The sequence below is a fragment of the Grammomys surdaster genome, unplaced genomic scaffold (assembly GCF_004785775.1).
Source record: "Grammomys surdaster isolate TR1022 unplaced genomic scaffold, NIH_TR_1.0 125750, whole genome shotgun sequence".
In the NCBI taxonomy this organism is placed as follows: domain Eukaryota; kingdom Metazoa; phylum Chordata; class Mammalia; order Rodentia; family Muridae; genus Grammomys; species Grammomys surdaster.
The window spans coordinates 1411875-1424731 of NW_021620582.1; the positions used below are offsets into that span (position 1 = coordinate 1411875).

General features: G+C 38.7%; 1 gene segment (V, D, J or C); it reads left to right on the forward strand.

The window, feature by feature from the left end:
• The first annotated feature begins 1305 nt into the window (after positions 1–1305).
• LOC114639703 lies at positions 1306–1927 on the forward strand. The segment is given in 2 exon segments: positions 1306–1387; positions 1578–1927. Coding segments are annotated over 2 exon segments (411 nt in total).
• The last annotated feature ends 10930 nt before the right edge of the window (positions 1928–12857 follow it).

Below are 12857 nucleotides of genomic sequence, written 5' to 3' on the forward strand. Positions count from 1 at the left end.
AACCAACACTTGCTACTTACTTGTGTTGATCCAAACTTCCTTCTTGTCTCCACAGATGTTTACTTTTCTAGATGTTGAGATCTCACAGAGTTCTGCAGTAAATCTGTTTCCTGACTTGTTTCTATGTGAACCTACCTCAGCTCTGGCATAGATATTCCTCTGGTACATATGGTTTGATGACTATGTCAGAAAAGGAGAGTCAGATAAAGTGAAAGGGTTAGGGAAGAAGAGAGAAGGAACAAAGGGGAGAGATGGAGAGGGGAGGGGTCAGAAAGTGGGAGGTTGAGAGAAACCAGACCTAGAACTTTCACAGATCAATTCCACTCAGCAGGACTTAATCAAGATTAGAGAATAATTAATTAGAGAAATGAACAAGTTTCCTAGGTTTTATTTAGAGTTTAGGTGTTACATTTAGCTCCATCTCCTGTACCAAGTGAAGAAAAGTTCTGTTTACACAGTAGCTTGGTCCTGGCTCCAAATGGAATAAAAATTCCAGGCCTTTCTAGCTCTGACCTAGATAAACAGCATGTGTAAACCATCTTTAAAGCTTGAAGATGTGTCACTGTGTCCCACAGTATATGCACAACGAGATTTTGTTTTGTTTGTTGTTTTTTAATTTTGCATTTGTGGGGGAAGGGAGGTTACAAGGGAGGAATCTGGATACAAAGCATCAGGGAGATGAATGGAATTGGGGCACATGATGTGAAACTCACAAAGAATGAACAAAACTTTAGAAACAAAAACTAAACTTGAGGATAGCTTTGAATGGGGATGTATGCGGTGACAAGGGTTAAAGTTATGCTGTACAAAAAGCCTCATGCAGATTTCCATTGCAGACTTTTCATAGAGGATTTTTTTTAGTGCAGGTGACTGCTTATGTGTGAAACTTGTTATTACATAGAAAAAGGGCAACATCTGCTAAGTGTGAACACACAAGCTCACCTTTCTTTCCATCCTGACTTGGAGCAAATGTCTCTTCAAAACTCCAACTAAACTCTCAAGTGCTTTACTTTTTACTAGCTAAGTTAGAATACTTTGCAATTTGAATCTTTTCTTGGTCACTTTCGTTGAGTCCACAAGATGGCAGTGTTTTCTTTGGGATTCTGAGCAAAGATCTCAAGAGGGAGAGAAGTGGGGCATGGAGTGGTGTTAGGGGGTGGTGGAGAAGAGTAGAGAAGAAGGGTACAGGAAGAGGAGGAGGAGGAGGTAGAGAAAGGGCTGGAGGAAAGGCTTGGTGCTGCTGAGATCATGAAAAGGTGCTGGCACTGCTGAGGTCTTTTTTAGTTGCCATCTTAGAGTTGAAGATCTCAGTCCTCAGTGAAGAGGATGGAGGAGAGAATGAAATCTTTGAGTGTTTCACTAGTCATCCTGTGGCTGCGGTTAAACTGTAAGTTTTGAAATTCCTTTGGAATCCAGGTGTGATATGTAAAGTTATTGCCTGTTCCAGGCTAATGGTAGAAACACAGATGTTCTTAATATCTAGTTAGGAAGTGGGAAACCCATGGAAAAGTCATTCTAGCGAGTTATCATCCATATGTATCTAGTCCTGATTGTCTGACCTTTGTCTTTCTTTACAGGGGTGAGCAGCCAGCAGAAGGTGCAGCAGAGCCCAGAATCCCTCAGTGTCTCTGAGGGAGCTATGGCCTCTCTCAACTGCACTTTCAGTGATAGTGCTACTCAGTATTTCGCATGGTACAGACAGCATTCTGGGAAAAGTCTCAAGTTGCTGATGTCCATCTTCTCCAATGGTGACAAGACAGAAGGCAGATTCACAGCTCACCTCAATAAAGCCAGCCTACGTGTTTCCCTGCACATCAGAGACTCCCAGCCTGGTGACTCTGCTCTCTACTTCTGTGCAGTGAGCACACAGTGCTCCCCAGGCACCTGCAGCCTGCACACAAACCTACTGCACAGCATCAAGCCCTGACATACATCACAGATCACACAGTGGAGACATTCTGTTTCTATTCTTTATGCAGTGGGATTTATGAGCAAGAATAGCGAGGGCTTGATTGACTGGGAAAATGTTTAACAGTTAAAAAAATATAATAATCCTGATGGGAAAGGTACATTAGTGGTTTGGTGTCAGGAGCCATAATAGGACAAGCTAATAATTAGCAGTTGATCATCCTAAAATTCTTGCCTCGGATTATTATATAATCTGCGACAAGTGTGCCCCATCAGCAAGGCTGTGGCCGGACATATTTTAGGAAAGTTCCTGCTATTATTATTATTATTAAACATACACAACAATCACTAAGCAATAGCACTCCTCTTTGGAGCAGATGTCTGCAGACCCACGAAGATGTACTGTCTTGTAGTGATGCTATATAGACAAATAGACGACTTCTTTTTTTTTTGGTTGCATGAGCTCAATACGCATTCATTTATTAATGCATATGCCAGCGATTGCATCATACTAGGAATTTGGAAAAGTTGTTAACAAAGCATTCGCCTAAGATTTGAACACAAATTAGCCAATCTCACCAGCTTGTGTGTTTTCAGAAAAAAGAAGAATGGTTGAGAGAGATGGCACTAAATCACTTCTCCTCCTCACATACTAGACAAGCATGTTTACATAACACAATCAACAACATAACAGCTTCTTGATCCTGGGCACATAGGGAGTCTCCTCACAGTTGTGGCTATAAGTTACAATGACAAAATGATGTTCTGCAGCCAAATTTTTAGATACAGACTCTGACAAGTCAAATCATAAACAAAATCCAGACATTGCAAGTATCTGTAACCAAGTTGCATTTGGGACATATAAAGAACACAGTTACAAAATCATGAGCCATTTACTTTGAGTTTATTTTACATTTTTCCCTCCTAAATATATATGAAGTTGTGACTTTTTGATTTTCTGCAATCTATAATAATGCTGCATTCAGCAAAATACACGACTTCTTAAGTCTTAATGATGATCCTATAAGAATTCCTAAAATTATATCAATAATTATTTAGTTCTTTTTATAGTGGGACTGGTATTACATCCCTTTCTGATAGTCAAAACTGCTATGAGAACTCCGCCAGTCTCCCAAGTGTCATCAGTTAACAGCACTTAGATAGTAACCAGACTCTCTCCTTTTCAGAGCACATTCCAAGGTGGTTGTAAAACAATTAACCAAAGGTCACTAAAAGGGAACTCATGATTTATTATAGGTGCTAGGACAGAAGAGAAAATATTGCCTGGGTTTATCTATACAAAACTTCATTTAATTTCTTAGTTATAGTTTTAAGCCTTCAGTGAACCTGTGGAGCTAGACAGGTGATGGATGTTTAGTCAGATAATTACTCCTAATGGATATACATGTAAACATTCTGTGTTGTAAACTTCTATTTCAATTTATGACTTGAATTTTGGTGTGAACTTGTGATGAACTTTGTAACATGTGATCAGGTACTCCGAATGATGTATAAGACAAAGGGACATTCGTTAGCGGTCACTTCACTTTCTCTCTCTCTCTCTCCCACACTTTCTCTCTCTCTCTCTCTCTCTCTCTCTCTCTCTCTCTCTCTCTCTCTCTCTCTCTCTTCTCTTTCCTCTCTCTCCCTTCTCCTTTCTTCCCTGCTTAGATTCTCTCCACTTAGAATTTTTCTTTTGTTAGAATTTTTTCGCTTTCCCTACTTTATCTCTTAGCTAGCTTTCATAGGAAACTTTTTACACTTAGTAATAAACTATAATAACTTTTCTAAGTGTCTTTTCTTCCTGCGACCTCAAACTAACAGACTTAAGTTAGACTAGCCTGGCAGCGCCTGCAGAGACAGAGCAAAGGCATTGCTTAATCGTCTGCTGGCCCTGGGCTGAGGTGTTAAGTGCCAGAAACTGCAGTTTCTGGACAGAGGATACCAGAGGGCAGGCCAGCTACAGTAGCCTAACCCTAGGTCTTACCCACTGCCTATGCTCTTCCCATCCCCCTCGACTGCCTCCAGAAGAATGGACTGGAGGAGAAAAAAGAAGATCACCTTCCCTTCCCACCAAGCTGGGGATGGCTCCCAGCAGTTTGGTTGAAATATTTTCCACTTTTTTTCTTCTTACATGGTGGTGGTTATACAACAATGTATACACTATTAATGTGAATATTTTGTTGAGTTGGAAGGCAAATACATGGCCAAGAGACTTACCACATACCATGCCATAAAGACAGCCATCAACTCTACAGCACTGTGCCTTTTTTGCTTTTAAAATCTTTCAATAAAAAATATTTGTTTTCTAGTTTTTGAGAACTAGCTTACAAAGTAGCAGGTTTCTCTACGGCAGTTTCGTACATATTTACTTTAGGTTGATCCATTCCTAAGCTTATCCCCTTTACCATTTACCTGTCCCCATTCTCACTTAAATCTTATTGTTTTCAGTAGTCCCCTTGCACTTCCATACCTTGTGTTCCATTACCTTCCTAGTCATGTTCCTGAATGCCCCCTTTCTCCTTTGGGGGCAGCTTTCTACACACACTCATAGTCTCATGATACATAAAGATAAAAATTAGAAGCTAAGATTTGAGTGTAGTTTTTTCTATGAGGACAGAATAATTCACTACAATATTTTCGTAGAAATTCTATAATTTAATTTTTCTGTATTGCTGAATTGCATATACATACATATATCTCTACATTTGTATATATATATATATACATATATATATATATGCATATATCTACCAAATTTTCATTATCCATTCTTTATTGATGAACATTTTGGATGCCTGCATTTCATAGTAATTTTGCATAGAGCAACAATAAGCATGGTTGAGCATGTATCTCTTTACTGAGATACAGAGTCCTTCAGATCTATATATCCATATATCATATCTATATATCTACACATCTACATATCAATATATCTATATAATCCATCTATCTATCTATCTATCTATCTATCTATCTATCTATCCAGAAATTACATAACTGGATCCTATAAGTCTTCTTCTTTTAACTTTATGAGAATGCTTGACAATGATTTCCACAGTTGTTACATCAGTTTAACGTTTCAATCAGTTTATCCCGACTGCAGTTTTTTTCTCTCTACATTCCTCCTAGTTGCTCCACCCCTCCTCTTCATCAGACACACTCCTCCAGTTTCCTTCAGAAAAGAGTTGACCTTCCAGGGCTAGCAACCAAATACAGAATGCCAAGTTACAAAAAACTCATGCAGAAACCTTCATATCAGAGCTGGGTAAGGCAACCAAACCCAAGGCAAAGGATTCCAAGGGCAGTCAAAAGAGTCACACTTCCACTCTTAGGTTTCCCACAAAAACACCAAGCTAACAATCATGTTTGTGGAGGACCAAGAACAGACCCATGTAAGCTCTGTGATTGTCGCTTCAGTCTCTGTGAGCCCCTCAGAGCCCTGGTTAGTTGATTCTGTTGGCCATTTTTTCCTAGTGTCTTCACCTACTCTGGCTCCTAATGTTTTTCCTCCCTCACTGGGTTGTGACACTGGCTCCAATGTTAGAGATCCAGTGGAGATGTCCAGTGTGAACCATCTCTCAGACTAATGTTTGCCTGTAGATCTCTGCATCTGCTCACATCAAGTACTGAAGGATTCCTCTTTCATGATGACTGGGCTAGGCATGATCTATGAGTGTAGCAGAATATCATTAGGAATCATTCTATTGATTTTTTTCTATCCGGGTTCTCTGGGTATTTAGCTTCCCCATCCTCATCATCCAACAGTGCTGGACACTGGTTCCCTATGTTGGCATGAGCCTCTAATTAGGCCAGGTATTGGTTGGCCTTCTAACAAGTTCTGTGTCCCCAGTCCTTCTGCATATTATGCAGGCAGGATAGATTGTAAGTCAAAGGTTTTGTGACAAGTCAGTGTCCCAGTGCTACCACTGGAAGTTCCTTGGTTTCAGAAGATGGCTCTTTTATGTTTTATATCTTCATTACTAGAAATCCTCACATTTCACCCTAGGAGAATCCTGGGAATTTCTATTGCACTAAGTTTCCACATTGTCCCTGAAATGCACTCCAGTTCCAGTTGTCTCTTATAATATTCTTCCCTTTACCCCAACATGTGATGTCTCCTGTTCTCATCCTATCTCACCACAGTATACCCACTAAATACATTGTATTTCCTCTTCCCTGGAAGATACGTGAGTCTGTCCATCTTAGAGCCCTCCTTTTGCTTAGCCTTTCTGGGTCTGTGAGTTGTCTCATGATCATCCTTTACTTTAGAGTTAATATCTTCTTATACGAGAGTACATACCATGTTTGCCTTTCTGGGTCTTGGCTACCTCATTTAGGATGATTTTTGTTACTAGTTGAATTCCTTTGCCTGAAATTTTTATGCCGTCATTTTTTTCAACAGCAGATTACCAATCCATTGTGTAAATGAACCACATTTTCTTTATTAAATCTTTGGTTGATGGACATCTAGGCTGTTTATAGTTTCTGATCACTATGAATATAGGTGTTAACATGGTTGAACAAGTGTCCTTGTGGTAGGATGGAACTTCCTTTGGATATATACCCAGGGGTGATATAGCTGTATCTTAAGGTAAATTGATTTCTAATTTTCTGAGAAACTACCATATTAATTTCCATAGTGGTTGTACACATTTGTACTCCCATCAGCAATGAATGAATGTTCCTCTTGATACATATCCTTGGTATCATCAGGTGATGCTTATGTTTTTGATCTTAGTCATTCTGATAGGTGTAAAATAAAATTTCAGAATCTTTTTGATTTGTATTTCCCTTATGGCTAGGGATGTTGAACATGTGTTTCTTGACCATTTAAGATTCCATTATAAAGGCCCGAGCACCAAGCAGGTCCCGGGCAGCTGCTCTGCACACAATCTGACAAAACCCAGAGGAAGTAGGCCTCCTAGGAGCTCTAACCCAGGCAGTATCTTAGGTAAGGATACAGCACCCCACCCAAACAGGGAGTAACTGGGACCCACTAGGATCCAGGAATTCATTCCTGGCCAGGAGCACTGGTTCCTTCCTGTCTGGGCCCTAGCACTGAGCAGATCTTGGGCCCCAGTTCTAACCCTAGTAGTAACACGCACCCCACACAGTTCTGAATCAACCAAGATAATAGGAAAGACAGGCTCCAGTAAGATACAGGACAGGTAGTGCCAAGGTGATCCAGATGGCAAAAGGCAAGCACAAGAACATAACAATCAGCAACCCAGGGTACTTGGTATCATTAGAACCTAGTTCTCCCACACTAGAAAGTCCTGAATTCCCCATATCACCAGGAAAGCAAGATTCAGATTTAAAATAGCTTCTAATGATGATGATAGAGGACTTTAAGAAGGACATAAATAACACTTTCAAAGAATTTGAGGAGAACACAGGTAAACGGGTAGAAGGCTTAAAGAGGAAACACAAAAATCCCTTAAAGAATTACAAGAGAACACAACCAAACAGGTGAAGGAATTGAACAAATCCATCCAGGACATAAAAATGGAAGTAGAAACAATAAAGAAATCACAAAGGGAGACTACCCTGGAGATAGAAAACCTAGGAAAGAAATCAGGAGTCATAGATGAAAGCATCACCAACAGAATACAAGAGATAGAAGAGAGAATCTTAGGTGTAGAAGATGCCATAGAAAATATTGACACAACTGTCAGAAAAAACACAAAATGCAAAAAGTTCTTAACACAAAACTTCCAGGAAATCCAGGACACAATGAGAAGACCAAACCTAAGGATAATAGGTATAGATGAGAGTGAAGATTCCCAACTTAAAGGGCCAATAAATATCTTCAACAAAGTTATAGAAGAAAACTTCCCTAACCTAAAGAACAAGAAGCCCATAAACATACAAGAAGCCTACATAACTCCAAATAGACTAGACCAGAAAAGAAATACCTCTCATCATATAATAATCAAAACACCAAATGCACAAAACAAAGAGAGAATATTAAAAAACAGTAAGGGAAAAAGGCCAAGTAACATATAAAGGCAGACATATAAGAATAACACCAGACTTCTCACCAGAGACTATAAAAGCCAGAAGATCCTGGACTAACATCATACAGACCCCAAGAGAACACAAATGCCAGCCCAGGCTACTATACCCAGCAAAACTCTCAATTACCGTGGATGGAGAAAGCAAGATATTGCACGACAAAACCAAATTTACACAATATCTTTCCACAAAACCGGCATTTCAAAGGATATTAGCAGCAAAGCTCCAATACAAGGAGGGAAATTATACCCTAGATAGAGCAAGAAAGTAATCCTCTTTCAAAAAATCTAAAAGAAGATAGCCACACAAAGATAATTCCACCTCTAATAACAAAAATAACAGGAAGCAAAAATCACTGTTCCTTAATATCTCCTAACACCAATGGACTCAATTCCTCAATAAAAAGACATAGGCTAACGAACTAGATACATCAACAGGACCCAACATTTTGTTGCATACAGGAAACCCACCTCAGTGACAAGGACAGACACTACCTTAGAGTAAAAGTCTGGAAAACAATTTTTCAAGCAAATGGTCCTAAGAAATAAGCTGGAGTAGCCATTCTAAAACCTCCAGCCAGAGAACACAATGAGAGGGACTCATGGCTCCACCTGTATAGGTAGTTGAGGGTGGCCTTGTCAGGCATCAGTGGAAGTGGAGGGCCTTGGTACCTAATAGTTTGGATTCCCTAGTGTTGGGGAATTTGAGAGCAGGGAGGTGGGAATGGGAGGAGGGTGGGAGCATACCCTCATAGAAACTCCCAGAATTATATGGATTAGATATGATAGAGACAGGCCACCAGAAGATTAGATTCCAGAATTAAAACAAAAAAATATCTTGATACTAAAATTTGTTTTGAGAGTTGCATATTGCAGAATACACAGCCTTGGTGTTTCTACTCATCAAGTAAGCTGAGCAGACCTGCTCGAACCTCTGATGTCCTGGAATCTCAGCTGAATGCAGTGAAGACACAGATGTCAGAGGCTTATCACTATATAACACATTTAGGAATACAAGGCTTAGACTCAATCCTTCTTTAACTTTTTTAACTGATTTGAGATGGTTAGCCTGTGAATTAAGGGCCTATAGCAAATTTATGGCTCTGAGTTTATTGTTAGGGTGTTTCCTATATTTTATTTAGAAATAGCTGAGTGGAGTTAACAGACAACAGTCCAGATTGCCTTACATGGATAGTTGGTTTTTAAAAGGTCAGAAGTCCACAGAATTGACATTACAAACATTTCTGCATTAAGGTTCATTTTGATTAGAGACTATCTGCTCCTGACAGCTTCCTGTCTTGGATTCTAAGAAGAAATTGAGCATCTTTGGAGTTACCTCAGTTGTGGTGAGACAGCCACTAGGCAAGAATTGCCTCTTTTCATCTACAGACGAATTACTGTCCTGAAAAGGACACACTTGCAGAATAGTCGATTGATTATATCTGCCAAGACAGAGTAATCAGCCCTTAATAAATCTGCATCACTAGGTCTGTCAGATGATCCTGGGCCAGAAGTCTGAAGATTGGATGCTCCAACATTTTGTAGTATAGGGACTGTCCAGGTGTTCAGTGGTCTCTATAAATTGGCTAAGTTTTAGAAGCTATGCTTTGTGCTTCCCATAATTTCAGTTAATTCAGTCATTCTGGTTTTCTGACAGGGTTGAAGACGTATAGTCTCATAGCCAATCCCAGATATTTACTTTGAGAGAAAAGACTTGAGAGGATGGTTTTCAGCTGACATTCATTCTAAAGCCAAGAAAAAAGCCAGGTTCAGAACTAAGTCTTTTAGTTAGGAGAGATGACAGAGGTTCTGGTTAGTCAAGAAAATGATGGACTGGGTATTAGGTCTGTCTTGTACCTTACTGATACAAATTGGTATAGTTATGCTCTAATTGTAATTTTAGAGAAAAGTTTTATCTTAACAGGAAGGGTGATGTGTAGGAGGAGCTATGGTGGGAGGAGTAAAGAGAGGAAGAAGAGGAGTAAGGAGAGGAGAAGGAACTAGGAGATGAGAGAGAGAGAGAGAGAGAGAGAGAGAGAGAGAGAGAGAGAGAGAGAGATGTGGGGTGGGGGGAGGGGAACATGGAGGCGGATGTTCGTGTGTCTCTGCCAGTCAAAGATCCGCCAGTCAAAGATAGTTGGTATACCTTGATTGAGTATTGGGTTACACTTCTGATTGTATGGACATCTTGTTATTGAGCATTACCAAACTTATAAAGCCTTTGATTAACATTTAAAAAGATTTAAAAAAAGAAAGAAAAAATATCAAGGTGAGTTCTAGATTGACAAACTAGCAATACAATAGATTCAAATAGTCAAAGAACAAGCAAGACAATAAGCACAAATAGTTGAAGGTATATTCATTTTTATTTGGGTGAAATATTTGATAAATATCTGTTAAATTCATGTAGTTTAAAATGTCTGTTAGATTCAATATTTCTCTGTTTAGATATTGGTGGCATGAGCTTTGGGAATGATGTATTGACACCTCCAACTATCAGGGTGTGAGTGTTTATTTTTGATTCAAGCTGTAGTAGTATTTCCTTTATAGACTTGGGTATCTTTTTGTTGGGGCAAAGATGATAAGAAATGAAAAAAAAAAGAGATTCCACTATAGAGATTCTCTGTTTGAACCTGCACCCCACTTTTAAATTGGAGTTGTTTTTTTTTTTTTTGTTGATGCCTAGTTGTTTTTTTTTTTTTGTTCTTTCTATATTTAGGATATTAGCCTTCTGTTAGATGTAAAGTGGGTGAAAAATCTTTTCTCAATCTTCAGGCTCCACTTTTATCCTTTTGAAGGTTTCCTTTGGTTTACATGAAGCCCCATTTATTAATTGTTGATCTTAGTGTCTGAACTACTGGGGTTCTGTTTAGAAGTTGTCTCCTATGCCCAATGCATTCAAACATTCTCCACTTTCTTTTCTATGAGACTTAGTGTATCTGGTTTTGTGTTGATATATTTAACGCACTTGAATTGAGTTTTGTGCAGGGTGATAAACATAGAGCTATTTGAATCCTTCTACATGACAACATCCCGTTGGACAGCACCATTTTTTGAAAATGTTTTCTTTTTTTTATTTTACATTTCTAGTTCTTTATACAAAATAAACTGTTCATAGATGTGTAGATTCATTTCTGGCTCTCTGATTTCATTGTATTGATCAACCTATCTGTTTTTATGGCAATACCACATGGGTTTTATTACTATAGATTTGTAATATCACTTGAAACTAGGAATAGTCGTACATCTGGAAGTTTTTTATTATATAGGGTCATTTTAACTATCCTGAGTTTCTTGTTTTTCCACTTGAAGTTGTATATTATTTTTTCAATATCAGTAAGACTTGTATTGGAAATTTAATGGGTATTGTATTGAATATATAGAATGCTTTTTGGCAAGATTGCCATTTTTACTATGTTGATCCTTTTGATCCATGACCATGGGAGAATGTTACATCTTCTGATATCTTCTTCAATATCTTTCTTCAAAGATTTGAAATTTTTATCATACTTATCTTTACCTGATTGGTTAAAGTTACCCCAAGATATTTTGTATTATTTGTGGCTATTTTGAAGGGCATTGTTTCCCTAATTTCTTTTTCATCCTCTTTGTCATTTGAATATAGAAGGGCTACTGAGTATTTTGAGTTAATCTTAGATACAGTCACTTTGCTGAAGGTGGTTTTAAGCTGTAGCAGTTCTCTTGTAGAATTTTTAGGTAATTAATGCATGATATCTTATCATCTGTGAATACTGATACTTTGACTTCTACCTTCCAAATTTGTATCCTCTTGAACGCCTTCACTTTTCTTGTTGTTCTAGGTAAGACTTCAAGCACCATATTAAGTAGATGTGGAGTGAGTGGACTGCCTTTTCTTGTTCTTGATTTTAGTTCAATTCCTTGAATTTCTTTCCATTTAATGTGATGCTGGCTATAGGCTTGCTATATATTGCCTTTATTATGTTGAGATATTTCCCTCGTATTCATGATCTCTCCAAGACTTTTATCATGAGGGGGTGCTAGATTTCATCAGCATCTCATGAGACGATCATGTGTTTTCTTTTTCTTTCATTTGTTTATATAGTAGATTATCTTGACCCATATTTGGATGTTGAACTATCCCTGCAGCTCTAGGTTGAAACCTACTTGATCATCATAGATGATCACAACATATTATTGTCTATTTAAGTCATTTATCTGATCTTAATTTAACTTTCATAAGTGATATCTATTAAAATTTGTTCATTTCTTTTAAGTTTTCCAATTTTGTGAAGTACAGGTTTTTGAATTATGACCTAATGATTCTGTGGATTGCCTCAGTGTCTGTTGTTATATCTCCTCTTCATTTTTTTCTTTAATTGGATATTTTATTTATTTACATTTCAAATGTTATCTTTTTCCAGGTCCCCCCCCTGCAAACTCCCTATCTCATCCCCCAATCCCCTGCTTCTATTAGGGTGTTCACCTACCCACCCACCTACTCCCACCTCACCACCCTGGCATTCCCCTCCTATACTGTGGCATCAAGCCTTCTCAGGACCAAAGGCCTGACCTCCCGTTGATGTCCAACAAGGCCAGCCTCTGCTACATATGTGGCTGCAGTCCTGGGTCCCTCCATGTGTACTCTTTGGTAGGTGATTTAGTCACTGGGAGCTCTGGTTAGTTGATATTGTTGTTCTTCCTATGGGGTTGCAAACCCCTTCAGCTCCTTCAGTCTTTCCCTAACTCCTCCATTGTTGATCCCATGCTCAGTCCAATGGTTGGTTGCGAGCATCTGGCTCTGTATTTGTCAGTCTCTACTAGAGCCTGACAGAACCACTCATTTCTCATTTTGTTATTTTGCATGTTACCTCTTTGTCTCATAGTTCATTTTTTTGTCTCTGACTTCTACTTGATTTAATTTGGAAAAGAAGGTGAGTACAAGAAGACTGC